The 19,043-nt window shown below is 37.4% G+C and overlaps 1 protein-coding gene across 6 annotated transcripts; it reads left to right on the forward strand.

The window, feature by feature from the left end:
- The first annotated feature begins 1,881 nt into the window (after nucleotides 1-1,881).
- On the forward strand, nucleotides 1,882-18,589 carry Glcat-p (Glucuronyltransferase P). 6 transcript variants are annotated; one of them, XM_072906339.1, is made up of 7 exons: nucleotides 1,882-1,999; nucleotides 8,429-9,246; nucleotides 14,210-14,279; nucleotides 14,988-15,199; nucleotides 15,389-15,785; nucleotides 16,091-16,248; nucleotides 16,367-18,589. In XM_072906339.1, the coding sequence occupies exons 4-7, from the start codon at nucleotides 14,999-15,001 to the stop codon at nucleotides 16,763-16,765; spliced, it is 1,155 nt and encodes a 384-aa protein (XP_072762440.1). In that variant the 5' UTR covers nucleotides 1,882-1,999; nucleotides 8,429-9,246; nucleotides 14,210-14,279; nucleotides 14,988-14,998; the 3' UTR covers nucleotides 16,766-18,589. The 6 variants fall into 6 exon arrangements, with proteins under 6 accessions (XP_072762440.1, XP_072762438.1, XP_072762439.1 ...); XM_072906337.1 differs by having other exon boundaries at nucleotides 8,429-9,227; XM_072906338.1 differs by having other exon boundaries at nucleotides 8,429-9,064.
- The last annotated feature ends 454 nt before the right edge of the window (nucleotides 18,590-19,043 follow it).

The raw sequence follows: 19,043 nt of genomic DNA on the forward strand, positions 1-19,043 counted from the left end.
GACTACCGACTACCGACTACCGACCCGCCGCCAAGTTTTCCCCTGATCAGCATGAGATCCGTTTTCCGCACCACCGGAAAATACGTATTTCAGGCGCCAATTTCAGCTTGTCCCGTCCTTAATTCCGTTTGCGTCCCTCTTGAAATAATTACATTTTCATTATTTCCATCCGGAGGCTCGAGTCGCTGAAAATAAAACGTGTCTCATTCTCTACAAATTTGATTTTATGAAATAATCATACTCTTGGCTTATTTTTATCCGTGATTTTTCCCGAAAACGAATAATTGTAAAAATTATATTTCAAATTTATTATTCCACTTTTTTTTTTATTTAAAAGGATCAAAAGAGGTATCTAAGTTTTTTTTAGATTTTTTTTTAAACGCTTTTACATATTAATAAGTTACAGTTCGAAAGTACACTGTACCGACCTGTACGGTCAGAGAAGATGCCAAAAATAAGAGTACACAGTATACAAGGATTAAAAATATAAATAATTCGCTTGCATAATTTAATATTATGAAATCTGATCTAATCTTTTGATTAAATTAGTCACCGAAATAAAGATAACGGAATTTCTATTTATAAATAAACATAATAAATGCTACACATAAATGAATGTACGAGATACCTTTATCAAATACATAATTGTGTTGTTACCATCTACGTTTCGATATTATCGCGATATCCAATTAATTATAGATATGACCTGCAAAATGCATGACAATTATCTTTGTATGTATATGTATGCGGTTGATAAAGAATGGATCAAATGAGTCGCTATTATCGTTATATCGGAGGAGAAGGACGGTATGTTTTGCACGTTATATATAATTTGAAAATCATCAATAAAATCTATGCAAGCTCAGAATAATTTTCTAAACACGACCGTTAAATATTATATCTTGTTTATTTAAATAATTTATTATTAGATATGCTTAAACATTTGAATGCCGTAATTCCTTTTACATATATCAGCTATACATACATATATGTACATTGTTGAAAATAAATACATTATACACGAAGAATCGTTAATGGATTTACTTGGTACGCTGATACTTTCGCAACATCTTGAATACAACAGCGGTCATCGACGAACAATATACATGTATAAACATATAATACCGACGTATCAATTTACGCGCAAAATGCAAGCAGTTTTATTTAGAGAGTAACCCAATAGAGAGCAGATTAAACATAATAACGAATATATGTGTTGAGAGTGTATCTACTGTATCAAATATACGATTTTCAATTAGGCTTTTATGAAGTTAAACCCGCGCGACCCCCATTAATCCCCTTTACGCTCCGTGCTCTCAACAAATAAACCAATATCAAATATTTCATTTTAATCTCATATATATATATATATATATATATATATAAAATATGATAAAATAATTTTTGTTAGCAAAAAAAGATAAAAAAACGATTGTAGTTTTCCAATCAGTTTTCCTGACTGCCCCTCAGACTGTTCGGAAAACTTGCTTTAGGATTATCGCGAAGCTCCGCGTCTCGAGGGAGGATATCCCCGCCTCGATACAGAATCGCAAAGGGCTGAAGTGGAGCGTCCGTGACGCCGAAGGGTCGCGAGCAGCTCTTTCGATCAGCCAGCCAGCCAGCCGGCCGCGTGAACGAACGGGTGGCCGAAATGTCGGGCTGTATGCGTTGCGTGCGTATGCGTATGCGGTGCATATGTATATCTGCGCGCCGTCGACGGCGTCGGGACGCCAGAGTACATGCGCGCGAATCTCGCGTGCCGCAGCATGGCAAGTCGTCGTCGTCGGCGGCGACGGCGGCGGCGACGGCGGCGGCGGCAGCGGATCTGCCCCCGCTTTTTCCGGAGAACAGCGGTGTAGCATTCTCCCGTTGGCGCTATCCTCCGCAGTGTGGTGGCCGCCGCGATTGCCGATCGTTGGCTCGACTGGCTGACTGCTGCTGGACTTGGAGCTTGAGGCGCGTACCCGGAGGCGGACGACGGGACACCCTCGTTACTATGGTGAGTATACCGCAATGACGTCGACGACATCGTCGTTGTCGAAGGGGGAGATTCGCTCTTCCGACGACGCGACCGATTTTCCTTCGGCGGGGAAAAAGAAAAAAAAAAAAAAGAAAAAAAATTCCGCACACATACGTACCCGCACACGCACACACAAATGTCACGAGCGCGAATATCCCTCTAACGCGCGTCCGTTTTATCGCAAAGCTCCATTTTTTTCCCCTCGCCGGGATGTAGATATCCGCGATTGTGATCTCGAATGTGGAAAATTTCGCATTTTTTTTTTTTTTTTTTTTTTTTTTTACCCGCGACGATAATGACAAGGTGCATCATCTGACGGATATGCGGATTAATACCAGATTCGAGAAACATCTGCTCGCGATTTAGCGACGCGACGCAGATTATTATATTGTCGGGACGTCTCGCAGAGACAAAGCACGGCATTCACACGTTTCTCGCTAAATGTGAACATGTGCATACCGCAGTCGTGTTATTTTATGACTTGCGGATCACATGGTCACATTTAGCGCCACGCAAAATCGCAATCTTAAATTGTCAGTTATTTAATATATATATATATATATATATATATATATATATTTTAATGTTAAATATAATTCGTATAAATTCATGTGAATTATATTTAACATTAAATTGCGAATTTTTCCGATTTAAATGAAAATTCATATTTTCCCCGAAATATGTGTCAAAGACACACGCACACACTTTCGCACGCGATAAAAGCATTTTAAACGTCATTTTAAAGGGAGAGACGTTGAGCAAGAGAGCGAGGAGAGTCACGCCGACGCCTTGTGCCTCTCGGCGGTTGATTACTCTGACAGACTACCAGGATTAATTCGGGATTAATGATCCGATAGCTTAACCTCAACTACGTTTCCTAGGAGTGAAACTCTGTTCTCAGTTTAAATATTTGCATCGCTCAAACCTTAGCGTGTAAAGAGGGCCAATGGACGATAGCTTGGTGTATTTGGTGACCGCATTTGGGATACCACGTTTCGTGGGATACCTTTAATATTTATTTAAATCCACATACATGCATACGCACATAGACGCATACACATACATACGCACACATAAACCTCGTTTACGTCGCGCGATAGTCTTCGACCGCTACCGTGGCGCTACCTTTACGGTGTGCCGATTATCGAGAGAGCCGGGGGAGGTTGGGGGGTTGCTTGATACCGGAAGGTCAATAAGGGAAGTGGAAATGTATTTAGCCGGCTTAAGCTATCGGGAAGTTGTCCTGGAGAGTGCAACGGTAAGAACCCTGTCGCAAGACCCGAGGATCGCTATCGCAGTTTGTCTCACGCCAATTAAAGATTCACAGCGGATTTACAGCGCAGATAAATAGAAGAGTTACGCGATTCCTTAGCGAGAATAATTCTCCTATCGCTATACGATAGCAATTAGCGAAATTAACGACGATTATACTATAGAGGTGACCATTTTTTTTGGTTCTTCGCTACGAATGGCAATTTAACCCGAAACAGAAATTTCCCTGGAAAATTACAAGGCTCACGTAACAGGAAACGCGTTGTTGCTCTGACATTTCGAGAGGTATATTAAAAGTAATTGGATTGGATTAAGTAAATTACAAAAAAAAAATAATACTATGCGTGTTCCATTACGGAATACATAAAGTAAAATGGCATAAAACTATCTCGTTACTATTGATCCACAGAGACTTTCATTAATAAAAAGAAAGAAAAAAAAAAAAAAAAAAAATGTCAATAAAAAATCAATCAGTTGCAGATAGACTATCTACATGTGTATATATTTGCTGAATATGTTTCCGCGAAAAGAAGCTCTTCCCGTGGAAAAGTTAACAAGATAAAGAGTAACGTAACGTTGACTTTCGATCGAATTACCAGATAGAACATAATCGACCGCGACCTTGATCGATCCCTAGCTAGTTTATCTGAACATTTTTCTGGGCAGCACGCCAACTGTTCCTTATTGATAATCCCGTGTAATCTCTCTATCTACGTGAGATCGGTCACGGAATGTCTCTGTCGGGAGATAGTAGACGAGAGATTTTCCCCTTTCGATTTACAACATTATACATCATACGTTGGTATTATAAGTCACGATCAATATGACGGCGGAGAGGGGAGATGGAAATGGATGGAAAACGAGAGAGAAAGAGAGAGAGAGAGAGAGAGAGAGAGAGAGAGAGAAGAGGAGGAGGAGAGGGAGATAGACGACGAGCCCGCGAGGGGAGTCCCAACGAGATGCATCTGCACCTCTCTACCTTTTCGCGCGAAAGGGGTGGAAAAAAGTTTCATTACGAGATTCTTGGGTGCTGTTTCGTTAGATAGACTGCACGAAAGCTACCAATCAATACTTAAACAATACATAGAAACGAAGTTTCGCCCATATCTTTCATACTTTTTTCCACCTTCTCTCCTTCCCTTTTAAAATTCTCGCTGCAATGTACATTGTCGTCCTGATTTTATTTAATTTTTACGTTATTAATACATCATTATTACATCATTATTTTTATTATAAAAGACTTGAGAGTGACGTTGTAAAATCATATCGCAAAATTACCTATTTTTATGTTTATTTTTTTTTTTAACATTGTGAATCAACATATTCAAATCATTTTTTTATATGTTTGGCTTCATTTTAATGATGTTGTTTGCTGAATACATTCGAATTTTAATTATAATTTGAATAAAATCAACCTCTGAATTTTAATTTTAATTTGAATAAAATCAACCTTTTGGCAATAATTGATTGTATATAATTTTTGATAAAATTACAATTTTTTAACCGAACAATGGAATCATAATTTATTTATTTTAAACAGATTAAAAAAAAGTTTTGTATTCAACATCCTTTTTTAAGCACTTAAATATGTCGAAAAACAATTTTACACAATTTGACATGTTTAGAAAATTCTACTGCTTTTTTAAAAATAAAAGAAATTTTGACATTTTAGTAATTTTCAAGTGCATTTGCTCCTTTAACGATATGTTTGTACAAAACTACACCGTCTCGTTTTATTCTCTTTTTTTTATTGGACAAGCCAAGCGCTAATTTTTCGGTATTTCATTTATTCGGTGCACCCGATAAAAGGTTTCCATTATTATCAGCTCGCGCGCGAAACATTTTACCGGCGCCCATGGGGGCGGCTATAGGTGAAGGGTCTCGAGGGAAGGTAAAAGGGGTATCGAAAACGAAAGAGAGGGAAGAAAGAGAGAGAATCACATGGTGTCTGTGCCGAGCGTTGGTTATCGACCCACGGCGCGGTCGCCATGTGCCCTCCGAAACCAAAAGGGCGCCATAGGGTGCAACACAGGTCGGCCGGGAAACGAACTTCTTATTAGTTGCGCGAGGGGGGAGGGTAGGGTGGGGCCCTTCTCTCTCGATAGCAAAAGTTACGTTACAAATTACGCGACCTCGCGAAATTGCGCCCCCGAGAATCCCGTCTGGACGGGCAACGTGCTCAGAAAGTAAACGCAGAGGGGGAGCTTACACAAATATCCGCCCCGTCCGTCTGGAGATTCCACCCGGCTTGAATGCGAATCGATCAAACTTCCGCGTTACATCCTTCCTCGCACGGCCCTCGTTATCCTGCGGCGCGACTGTTGTTTACGTAGTAGGGAATTACCGGTAGGGAAGGCCAATAAATATCCCTCGAACATTTCTATTGTAATATTACAGAATATCTACTCGATTCTTGTAAAAAAAATTCCCCCGAAAATTTCCTGAGCATTCAGGTCTTTTTGTTCAAAATTCCAGAAAAGAAAGATTTTTTTTTTTATGTAATTTCCTATATAAATTAAATTTTTTTCCTAATGCTTTTCACTCACACGAAGGTAAAAACACAAAGTCACTTTTAAGTGTTGGATAGATTTACAAATGTAACTGCTTTTGTTAAAATAAAAATCTTTAAAACTTTTATAGCATTTTCATTTTTTATTAAAATTAAAATAAAAAATATGCATTGTATATTCAATATTTTGTTAAAACATAAAATATATAAACAGAGATAGATATATATTTATAATTTACAGTATAAAAGCAAAATTATCAGAGAGAGAGAGAATTTTTTTAAAAATTTCTCGAGTCTTAATAAAATTCCCTGAGAAGTCCAGGTTTTCCATGTTTTTCCAGAGAATATACACTCTGTTCATAATGCAATTAAGTTGCTTCGGAAAAAAAAAAACAACGATACTTTCTTGCGTGCAATTAACTAATGTATACCCAAAAGTCTGCTATTATATTATAGAATAAAATTACCTATTTTACATCAAACATGACGAATGCTTATATCTTTGTTTATCGATCTTCGTGTAAAGTTACTTGTTGTATACGTTGATACCGCAGCGCGAATATTTGTTGCGATATCAAGTATTTGTCATTCACTTTATGCGCTTCGGAAATTTTAATGAAATTAAACCGCCCTCGTTACACAAGTTCCGCGGCACAGGTGGTGCCAATATTTAATCAATCGATCGCGATCAATCGACGAAAGGGACGTTGTCGCGAAATTGATTCCATGTCGGACTAATTACTTATATACGGCTCACGTTTCGAGACCACGATTGCCCGATAAGCGACAACTCGGGGCTTCATCTATTTGAGACCGCTTCTCTTCGCCGTCCATCGACTATTCTCTCTGTTCCTCATTTCGCTTCGTGTTATTGATCATTACACAGCCCTATGCTGTGTGCCTCTCTCTCTCTCTCTCTCTCTCTCTCTCTCTCTCTCTCTCTCTCTTTCTCTCTTGGCAATCGTGAGCACGTGCTGTCGTGCACGACATATCGTATGCTATCATTTTCACCGCTAGCGTAAGCTTTCGGGAACACGATGAATGCAAGAGTTACAATGTGATCCGATAACAGTGCACGCGAGGCGCGAATAGAATGCGTAATTATAGAACTAATTGGAATATTAATAATGCGAGAAATTGATAAGTTTTTTTTCCCCTGACATGACTCGTACAATTTCTGACCAACTGTCAGTCTATTTTTTTTTTTTTTTTTTTGCCTCTCTTTCATTTTTCTTCTTTTAATCGCGACAAAAATTCTCTGGCTTCCGCCAGAGTTACTCGTGTTCCGACGTATTTGTATTCGCATTCCTCTCGAGATCCTGCTGACAGCGGGTTTTTACACGTCACGATGTGAAAAATGCGGCACGCACGATTTCGCCATATTGAGAATTTACGGCGTTGCAACATTTTTCGCTCGCGATATTTCTTTCATGTAAAGGGAAAGTTGCGCTAGCTTTACGTGTATTAGGATAGTAAAGCTTGCTTTATAAAATGAAGACACAGGAGCGTTTCTTATATGCTTTATTTGCCGGCGACGTGTAAGCGATATACAATATTACATTTGACAGAGAGCTGCCAGATAAAAAGCTCAACCTGACATATTCTTGAAATATCTTTAAATTTCATTTTTGCTGACGCAGACAAGAAAGAAATTAATATTAGAGTAGCCTCATCCTCAAGTCAATTCTTTATTACAGAAAATGCGATGGATAAAAATAATTTCCAGAATAAATAATTCATTCGCTGTCATTATGTGTGACATACTTCCAATATTACGTGTCGTACATGTAAACGGTGGTTTATTTTTGAGAGGGTAATCATACACATCGGAAACACTAATATGCGAGTGAGTTGCATAAATTATTCGTCGAGTTTTCCAGAGTTGTTCGATCTGGATTCTATTGTGATACGCTCAAAAATATCCCGACTTCTACGAATGAAACAGACAGGGAATAACGTAATGTCACCTTATATTTTTACGAAGCTTCGCACGGCAAGTGAATATAAATATTTCGCAAGCGTATTTCTCACTGCACAATGAAAATCGTACGTATTGTGCACGCGATATGTATGTATGTGTACGTTCTCTCTCCTATATTTATTATTTATCGCCCCTAATTATCTCGCGCGTATCTTTTAAACAAGGCGAACATTGCACTTTTCTTTCAAGGTGTCTTCAAATCTTGTAAAAAAAAATTCTTTCATCTTTCAGATATTTTTGTTCAAAATTGTAACCAAGTAAACAGAATATTTTAAAGATGTTTTTGGTGCAATTTTCTAAGATAAATTTTTTATTTATTTTTTAATCCGCTTCACTTTTCACGAGAGAAAAATACACAGCTTGGTTTCTTAATTCATTCAAGTTTCAAGAACTAGATTTATAAATAAACTGAAAAACTAAATAACTTTCGTTAAGATACAAATTTTTAATTTTCATAATATTTTCATTTTTTAACCATTAAAAATCAAAGTAAAATAAATCGTTGAAAACTAAATTAAAATAAAGAATATGTACAAAATATATCTTTTAATGTATTATAAATTTTTTTTTTTAAATTCCATGAAAATTGCCCAACTTCTCTAAGTACAAAAACTATGAGAATTGCAGATTTTCCATGTTTTTCCAGAGAGTTTCCCTGTTTTTCTCTTCGAGGCAAACCATGATCGATGAGTTAAACGTTCGCCGACCTAAAAACGCGCCGCTGCACTTCTCAAGTACCGAATTACCGCAATCTGCTAATAGATTCTGCCACGTGACCCATGGACCGTGCGCAGCACGCACACGTGAAACACGTCTGTCTCTCTCTTTCTCGGTCACGCGGTCTTCCAAGTAGTGGGGCATATTACGAACGACGTTACAAAAGTGGCCACGCGAGTAGGAGGAAACCGGAGGAAACGATTCAGTGTCGAGCGAGCCGTGATTGCATTCCGTTTTATCAATGGTGGTCGTCGTCGTGATTCTGATGGGACGACATAAACAAGACACGTCTCGACGGAGATGTCTTCCGATTACGCAAGATCTCCCGTAGGACGAGTACTAACGGGACAGATTGACCTGATTAATACTCGAGAAGAGAACGACCTCGAAAACGTGTCGCGGGAGCGATTAGAACGTGATGGTGAAAAATTGATTCGCGGCTCTCGACCATGAACGCATTAATTTGTCTGATTCTACGCGCAAGTTTACGGGCGATAAGTGTTTCTGTTGAAGGAAACTGCGATTAATCGCGACGCGTTTATCGTCCTCAGTTTCCGCTTAGTTGGTTGGTATATAAATGACTAACGCACTTTATATTTATATACGCGAGCGAAATGGGAGAGAATCAGTATTCTATTATTAATTCCTTTGACAAGAGCTTGTAATGTGTACAGATATGTCAAACTACAAATATGACGGTGATTCAACATCTTGGGAACATATTTGAAGTAACTCACGAAAACTCATGTTATTATCTCTATTATTATCTCTAAGGTCACACTCATATAACGCATGTAACACACATGTTGATCGTGAGGAACCGATCCTCAGACTTATTATCAGACTCGCATGTGTATAAAAATATTTTCATTCGCAAGGGAATATAACGTAACATGTGAATGCCAAATTGCAGATAGTCGATTCTCCTTGAATCGAAAAAGTTTACGTCGCAAAACACAATAAACTATAGATATGTAAAACGTACGTTTTTTTTTACACACATTTCCAATTTTTAAATTGGAAATAGAGGCGAGATAAAATCGTTTTAATGGAAGAAACTTGCTGGGAAAGCACGGACTGCGAAAAAGATTTTCAACTCATCGATAAGGAGCGTTTTCGTTCTCGCGCTGAAATTGGGCGAAATTTCAACGGCGAGTTCGGCTTTCGATTCGGGTAAGGAGAGAAAATTTAATTAATCGGAGTTGCGGAACGACCCGTTTAGCGCGAGCCGCTGAAAAGTGCGCGGTATAAAAGTTCTTGGCGATAAAGTCTGACGATATCGTGGAGTTTCTACTATTGGCATATACACCAACAATCACGCCGTATGCGGTTTGTATCGGCTGCATGTACCTAGAATGGCACATAATAATCGCCCGTGAGTTGAATTTAAACGTGGGATTTGCCGATTATTACGTTCGTTTCGCATTAATAACGCCAACTTAATAACGAAACAGCTTGCGCGGCCGATATATATAACACATATATTATTATCAAACTTACTTTCTCTCTCTCTCTCTCTCTCTCGGTCTAATTTAAAAAAACAATAAATCCGTCACTAATTACCATATATATACACTAGCGTTTAAAAAGTTTGTCGCAAGCAGTTAACTATCACTATTATTAATTTCTGCGTGAAACGATTTTGTTTTCTACAAAGTTATAGCAAAATATATAATATAATAAACTTTTATTACAGGTTTCTTTAAACATATTAATAAAAATGTTCAACTAAAAAATTGACTGTTTCCAAACTGTCAAACAGTAATGTACATGTCACTTTTTTAATATCCTTGATCTCACGTCAGAAATATGATAAATTTCGTTTTTAGATATATGTGGATCTAAAAATAAACACATTACTACTCACGAGAAATGATCTCGGTAATCGATACAGCTCCGTTTCTGATTTAAATTAAAGACCGACGCGATTCTATTTAAATTATCGGCAGACATATTTAATTAATGCAAGAGCTGATCAATGAAATTCTCGTACAAAGCGTAGCACGAAAGCAGAAAAATTACTGGCCAAGCTACTCGTTTCCGCGCATTCTAATTAGTAATTTATGCGATTTCTCCTTCACTCCTTCCAGCTGCTATCACCGCCCGTGATTTCGCAAGCTCGCGAAATTTCTGCCATGCAAGAGAGGCTGCTGTAATTATTAACCGACGAGGCCACCGATGAACAATTAACAACAATCTCGGACGGGATCGATCGATCGTGTAATTTCTAGTATCGTGATTCCATATATATAGAAAACAGATCGTTAAAATCCAACAAATGTATTATTTATTTAATTACTTGATAAATTTATTTTTCTTTTTTTCGAATTTATCGATTTTTACATGATTACAATTTTAGTGAGAGATTCTCTTTCTCTCTCAAAGAAAATTAAAACCTATACATTAGTTTTTTATTAAAATCAGCAGAAATTTTTTAACCTGTACATACTTTTCACCGAGAAAAGATATATCGATTTCGTTCGAAAAATATATACAGATGAAATATGACGACAATATTTCTTTTATTGCATGAAGTGCAATCGATAGAATTCCTTATCGAGTTTGTCACCTTAAGTACTTGGTTCTTGCGATACAATGGAAAATTTTTCAAAACATTCAATGGATAGTCAATAATCTCAGACACACATCTGTTATCGCAAATGATTTATACACTTCTAAAACTCTTAACACACAGTTGTAAACAAAATTTTAATACAATGCATTTCACGAGATCGTCTATTCGATGATCGATTGCTGTATCTACGATGAAACGTGCTTCCGAAAAAACCATATTTAGTGTCTCGCGATTTATCGGAGGAAGCCGCGTCGTCTTGAATTAGGCGTATTTATGTCGCGGGGTTTAATTACAAAGATCGATCGAAACCAAATCACTGTCTTTTTTCGTTCTTCAATCAAACCGAAACGAACGTTCAATTTATTATGCTTTTTCCATCTGGTTGTGCAAATGGATTATTACCAGCGTTATCGATTCAAATCTTTAATTCCAATTACAATTATTTTCTCATCCGTATAATCTATGTTTCCTATGAAGAAGATTAATAGATAAATAATAAAGACTAAGATTAAAGAGTATTTCCGCTATTTTCCAACAAGTCAGAGATCTATATCATAAACTTGGAAGATAAGAGTACTACCTATAAATTTGATTAATTAAATTTTCAACGTTAATAATATACTTACGTAATGAAAGAAAGAAAAGGCAGGAGACCCGAGAGCGTCATATATTATTTTTATAATTATTATCGCGTTACCTACGACGCACTTATCTCATGGAGACCTTCATCTGTCAACTCCTGCGCTTTGACAAACTCTGACATTTCTAGAATAGGCTAGATTGAACGAAATTGATCGCGGAGAGTCGTGATGTGAGTATGAATCCGACCTCTAACCGGCGTCAGCGTTAATTTTCCGCGACTTTTTTTTTTTTTTTACCATAAAATACCTGCTTGTTGCAGTGAGAGAGAAGCAAGGATGAAACTCGTAGATCTTATCCTTGCTGTCGGCTTGTATGTATATTTTTCCTGCTGTTGACATTGTGCGAGACGCAAAACAGTGCGTTCGCGGTGTGCTATGTAAGCGAGAGAGACGGCGTTAAATTCTCAGCGTGGCGTAATTTAGAGCGGTCGTTCTGCACATGACGCAGCTTATATAAGATCGTTACGATATAGTGTTGAAAGTAAATTAGAAGAGAACGTTCTCTCTCGGGCGTGCGCGAGGTACGAGGCGTTTAAGAATCTCATTATAGGCGGACGCTTTCGAAAAGTATGCTCGCGCACTCGTATCCTTTTAGCTTAACAAAATGATGAATATGGAAAAGACGATAAAGAGACACAGAGAGAGTAGGGGAGATAAGACTTATTTGACATTGTAACACGAGTGCAACGAGGACGTTATAAAAAGCAGTAGATTATATGACGTAGCATTAGTCTTTAGTAAAGTGACACATTAACACTTTGCAAACATCGTAAATATCGTTGAAGATCTATTGTTGTTCTTTCAAGTGAGAGATAATAAAATCGCGAGAGGTCGGACGAAAAACGACGGTAATTAACCTTTTGAGCTACGAATTTTTGTATTATATTGATTTTTTAAAACTTTATATCTAAAGGTTTTATGAATTAACGAATCTAAAGTCAAATTTTTATAATTAAAAAAAATTCTAATTTTTTAATCCAGTGACCTAAACCCCCTCGCCTTCTGATCACCATTACGAGAGATTCAAACTATTTATTTGGATTTACAGTAGAAAATATTGATTTTTCCATATTTTCTGATGATTAAATCTACAAAAATTCCGAAAAATATTTCAGGGTGTGAAATGTCCTGAATAAGTACCTACTCAAATTGCCATTTTGATGTTGATAATAGTTTAGTAGAAAATGAATTTTTTTCATATAAAGTACAAATTTTAACTATTTATTTGTTTATAATAATTACACAAATAAAATGTCCGGTTGTTTATTTTTTTTACACTTATTTATATACTAAGAGCTCTATGAAAAAAATAAAGTTACAGTAGAAAATATTGATTTTTCCATATTTTCTAATGATTAAATCTAAAAAAAATTCTGAAAAATATTTCAGGTTGTGAAATGTCTTGAATAAGTACTTAAATTGCCATTTGATGTTGATAATAGTTTGGTAGAAAATGAATTTTTTTCATATAAAGTACAAATTTTGATTATTTATTTATAATAATTATGCAAAAATAAAATGTCCAGTTGTCTATTTTTTTTTTTTTGACACTTGTTCATATACTAAGAATTCTACGAAAAAATAAGCGGTACTTGATATTAAGAAATTCGCTAAAATAATTAAAAACCGTTATAAAAAAAAGGTGTCTCTCATCGATGAGACATCTTAGCTCAAAGGATTAATGCTAGACGGCTAACTCACATGTGACTTTCCCTGATATCAAGGAGAAGAAATAATCACGCAAAGGCAGAAGTCGTGAGAGTATCGAATTCAATCGAGAAAAAAAAAAAAAAAAAAAAAACAAACGGGAGTAAAATTAAATGACGGATCGTCCAGGCGGGAGTAAGAAGTGGAGAGGAGGAGAAGGGGAGCTCACGCATCCTGCGGGAGTCATGAACTCCCGGCATCGCCGTCGTATCGTTCGTTAGATAAATCCCGGGCGTTATCACGCTCGTTAGCGACGACGACAGGATCTCGCATTAAACGTCGTTCGCGTTTATCGCCCACGAGTCAGCGATCCTGACGGATGTTCTTCCGGCGCGCGCTATCGGGCCGACACGCCTGCGCCCGCCGAACAAATCCGGACCCTGGGGAAGAGGAACCCGGATGCCGACCCGCGAAAATAATTAGACCCGAGAGGACCGAGTCCTCCTTCGATCGCGCGAGAACGGACCGCGTTGCGCATGTTTGCGATGCCTTAAAGAATCGTTAATTAAGCCCGTATAGATGTATCTTACATCACGAATATATTATGTCTGGTGAGCTTCGTAATACTTATTGTTAGCTAATAATTGGTAGTAATAATTGAACATTTTATTGCGCGCAAGAAAACTTCCATTTTCCGAGAATTTTCGCAAAGAAGTCTAATAAATTACTGTCGTCATTATGTTTCTCTCTCTTTCTCTCTCTCTCTCTCTCTCTCTGTCTCTTTAATAATGTAAACTTTGCGGCGAGATATTATGAACATTACGAAAGATAATTACTTTGATGACAGAGCAAGAAGCAGCTCGCGATTCAGGAGAGGCAGAGGAAACGACGGAACAGCCGACACATGTAGCATTCGGGTGAGTGAACGTCTTTGTTTTAATCTTTTGAACTCGATGAGCTATTACAGCAGTCCGACGTTTTTCGTCGTATAGAAGCGGGATGTAATCTACATAATCAATGTTAATTCTAATACATAGAACATAAGAGAAATATGTTTCAATGCAACGTCGAGTTTTAATTCATGGATCCCCCGGTCGTTAATCTTCGCGTATACTTTTATTCGTTATTAAATTTACATTTTATAATTTGCACGAGATATATTCTATAATGTTTGCGAATGAGGTGCTTTTCCTCTCCTCGGAATGGGATTAAAACGTGAATTAGATTAAAATTGGAATCTCATGCTCCGGAGAAGATACGAGAACAGAACGCAAAAGTATTAACTACTTCCTACCAAGTACAGAAAAGTTGGTGAAGTAAAAGTTGAAGCGGTAAATTCTTAAATTATGAACTCCGATTCATCTTCCAGTCTCATTCCCCATTATTAAACCATTATAAATATGAAAAGAGCCATTATAGTAAGAAAAATATTAAATAACTCATATGACGGGCATTAAACAAAATTTAAATACATCATCCGCGTTCTTTCATCGCATCGCTCTATTAAAATTTATAATATATATATATATATATATATATATATATATATATATATATATATACACATATTATATACTATCCTTGCTATTTATCATTTTCTCGGACATTTAATTTTCCACACTCAGGCATCGGTATAATGAAGCCGTCCATGAAGATGGGAGTGATCGCTTTGATAGGGATCTGCGTAGTTTTTTATCAGTATCACCTGTCCACCGGCGTTACTTTCGATCAAGTAACGGCCTTCAACGCGGACACTTCCGCGGATGACGCCGGGGATTTGCCGATCGGTGAAGAGGGCGATAACTACAGCAAAACCCCGAGGATCTCCGAGGACATGGTAAAGAAAAAAAAAAAATAACGATTAATAATTGTAACCGTGTAATTTACGAGAGATTAATTTCTCATTTCCCGATGCTAACTCGTTCCTCTCGCCTGACGTGGAACAGATTAATTATTGTTATCATATAATCAATCAATCAATTAATTACATTACTATAATATATCTACAATAATTTTTTTCATGCAGATTCGGTACGCCGTGTATCGAGTACAAATCACCAACGGCCTGAGTCCGGAGATTAGCTCGTTGCTCGTACAAGAGCTTATCAGTCAGTTAAGCAAAAACGTCTCGGTGGCCTCCAGAAATAATTCGAAACTTTCGCCTTTGCAATCGCAACCGCCCGCGACAGTGACACATAAGACGGTACCGCCGAATCCTTTCGAAGAATCCCCCGAGGAAACCCTCTATATTATCACGCCGACATATCGAAGACCCGAACAAATTCCCGAACTCACGAGGATGGCGCACACCTTGATGTTGGTCAAGAATGTGCACTGGCTCGTTATCGAAGACGCTACCGTCGCTACCAAACAAGTTACCAAGTTATTGGAACGGACGGGCTTAAAGTTCGATCATTTAATCGGTAATATAATAGCTTATACGATATGAGCGGCTCAGATGACAAGATATTCCAAAAACAACAGTTTGGGAAATTAAGACTTTTGCCTTCGCTTTTGCCATAAGGATCTATATAAATAATTTAACTGTACAATTTATTTGATGGTAGATCGCATTGTCTATAAAACTTTAAGTCTTCTAATAACCCAAACTCGAGTTTGAACGGACCTCTTGACATCTGGATCACTCATATAAATATATATATATATATATATATAAATCTGTCGCAAGTTGAGTATCTGCAGTATAAACGATTTTATGTTATCGCAGCTCCGATGCCGGAGAAATATAAACTCAAGAAGGGTGCGAAGCCGCGAGGAGTGTCCAACAGAAATCGCGGTTTGCAGTGGATCAGGGCGAACGCCACGAGAGGCGTTTTCTACTTCGCCGACGACGACAATACTTACGATATTGAGCTTTTCGACGAGGTAAGTTAAGATCAGTGTATTTTTGCTGCGAGAAAGACTGACTTGCTATTTCTATCTGATGAAAATCTTTCTTGAGGATATTTAAGGAATTCGTTCTACATATGACACGTTTATTCAGATCCGTAAGACAAAGACGGTGTCGATGTTCCCGGTGGGTTTGTGCACCAAGTTCGGTCTGAGCTCGCCCATCCTGAAGAACGGCAAGTTTGCCGGGTTTTACGACGGTTGGGTAGCTGGCCGGAAATTCCCGGTGGACATGGCTGGGTTCGCTGTGAACGTCAAGTTCCTGCATCAGCGGCCCAACGCCAGCATGCCGTTTCGCGCGGGTTACGAGGAGGACGGCTTCCTGAAGAGTCTGGCGCCATTTGAACCGCGGGAAGCCCAACTTTTGGCGGACAATTGCACCAAGGTGCTCGCCTGGCATACGCAGACGAAGAAGAACGAGCCGAGCGCGACGTTGGACATGAAGCTGTACGGCTCGACGAATCTGGTGAAGCTCAAGCAGCAGATAGTATGATGCCGTCGACGAAGAACGCGAGAAGAACGCGAAATCTGAATCTCTTGTGTGATCCCGCCGCCCCTCCTTCGCACTAGTTCATCGAATATCACACTCCAAGGGAATTCCTAGGTGCGGAAAACTGTGCGATTCAGTGCCTAAAGTATCTACCCTCTCTCTCTCCGTCGGAGAGAGCGGGACCGTTATTATTACCTTTAAGCGTAGCCGGTAAAACGATCGTTTTTTTATCAGCTTTTACACATCCGCAACAAGTAGTTCGCCCCTTGAAGAAGATCCGCCCTTAGTTTGAGAAAGAAAACCACGGGGGAGGGGGAAATATAGAATCCGGAGTAACGCTTCAGCCGCAGGGTAATGATAGAAATTTACACCTACAGAGTTCGAAATCGTTTCTCTTTTCTTTTTTCATTATTTTCTAATATTTTTGTTTTCGTAAACGTGAAAAGAGAGTCGAATATCTTTGTTGGGACAAATAATCGATAAAAATACAAGGTAGTTGTACTGACGGAAGGTCGTGCGGTTTAGAATAATTTCTAACGTGTATAAATATGAGAAGTCGCACACTCTGAACTAGATGAACGACCAAAGAAAGCAAACGGGTTACTCGCTGTAGCGCTAAGCTCTTATTATCTTTATTCTACCTGAGAGATTCGTTCCGCGAATTCTACAAAAATAGATTCTCTATTCTATTCTATTCTATTCCATTCTATTCTATTCTATTCCAATTAGCCAAGTTCCATTCCTAAACTTGCTCTCATATGAGACGCGAGGTCAACGACGATTTGACCAAAAAAAGAAAAAGAGTGAAAATATCTCAAGCAATCACGTGATTCTACTTTCAGGTGATTTCACGCTCCTCAAATTCACGATTAACTGGTCTCTCAACTCGTGAACCTTGACACCACTCGTTAATGTAGTTACCACGATGTTTAACAATCGTTAGATCGTCGTCTAATCCTGCCCCATCTCTTTACACGATTAGCAATAGACGATTATGAGGTAGAGAATTAGAGCAAGTCCTTTAATAAGAATTCCTCGTATCTTCAAAAGATTACAAAAGAACAAATTCAAACTGTGAAAAATGTATGTACATGAAAACCAAAGTTTAATGCTTTAACTTTAAAGTTTACTGAAAGTGATTAGGAATTCACTTACGAGGACTTCTGATTAAAAAAAAATTTCTTCGATAGATATTTCCAATTGGAAAATGTGAAGTTTGGAATGCATGATATATATATATATTTCGTTAAATATCTTTGATTTACTTACTTGATTTAATAACTTTAATTTAATTATATATAATTTAGGCTTATATTTTCTTGTATTTTTTAGAAATCGCGATTATAATATAAATTTAAAAAAAGATTGCAGAATTTGCAACAGGCATATCGTTATCATGACTTGATCCGAATGAGATCAAAAGAATCTAAAAAGTTAATTTATACGACTGAAGAAGAATACTTGTATATGTAAGAAATGTTATTTGCTTCAAGTATTCTCGCTTGTATTTGACTGAATAGGAATACTTTTAATTACTGCAATCACGTTCTTCGAGTCGCTCTTTCATTTTCATTATTGATTATAATTTGTTTATTATAACGTATTGTATGAGATTATACGCAAAATAACGAAGAATTATAATCAAACAGATGAGCGTTGCGTTATCGACATGTGTGCGTGTGCGTGTGTAGGAAATATGTACTTCCTAGAAAAACATAATATTTAAAGCTACATTTGACTCTTCTTGCACAATATAGTTCGCGCGAATCGCGCTTTTAAAGACCCGATCTCTTTTAGGATTAAAAAAAAAAAAAAAAAAAAAAAAAACTAGGAAATAAGAAAGTTGTGCATCGAGTGCAAAATCCAAAGAATCGCGTATTAATCGTCTGAGTGACGAGGATCGAGGTATCGAATCACGACGTACAGTGGAACTTTGATATACATCTCCCTCTCTCTGTGAATACTTCTGTTACTATAACATATCGCTATAAAAAAAAAAAAAAAATTCGACCAATATTGGATCAAATATACAACTTGTCTAATTTCCTATATAACTTTTTTCTCATATATACAAATATTTTAAATATATTACATTATTACAATTTATTCATTTAAAAGTAGAATAGCATAGTTATTTTAAACGAGACAATTCTCATTTAAAATAACTCGTGTTCAGAATTTAGTTGTACTTTTAAAATAATTGATTAGAGTATTAATCATTGGCTTTAATTATAATTATAATCTTGAATAATAGAAGTGTTCTGCTGTACAAACGCTCGAA

This window comes from Anoplolepis gracilipes, chromosome 14 (genome assembly GCF_047496725.1).
Source record: "Anoplolepis gracilipes chromosome 14, ASM4749672v1, whole genome shotgun sequence".
Classification (NCBI taxonomy): Eukaryota; Metazoa; Arthropoda; class Insecta; order Hymenoptera; family Formicidae; genus Anoplolepis; species Anoplolepis gracilipes.

What these genes read in the sequence shown, in the direction of transcription:
- Glcat-p (XM_072906339.1), top strand. Translation starts at nt 14,999, where the DNA reads ATGAAGCCGTCCATGAAGATGGGAGTGATCGCTTTGATAGGGATCTGC. An exon ending in CGAGGATCTCCGAGGACATG is followed by an intron (nt 15,200 to 15,388) that starts GTAAAGAAAAAA and finishes TTTTTCATGCAG; the next exon opens with ATTCGGTACGCCGTGTATCG. An exon ending in AAAGTTCGATCATTTAATCG is followed by an intron (nt 15,786 to 16,090) that starts GTAATATAATAG and finishes ATGTTATCGCAG; the next exon opens with CTCCGATGCCGGAGAAATAT.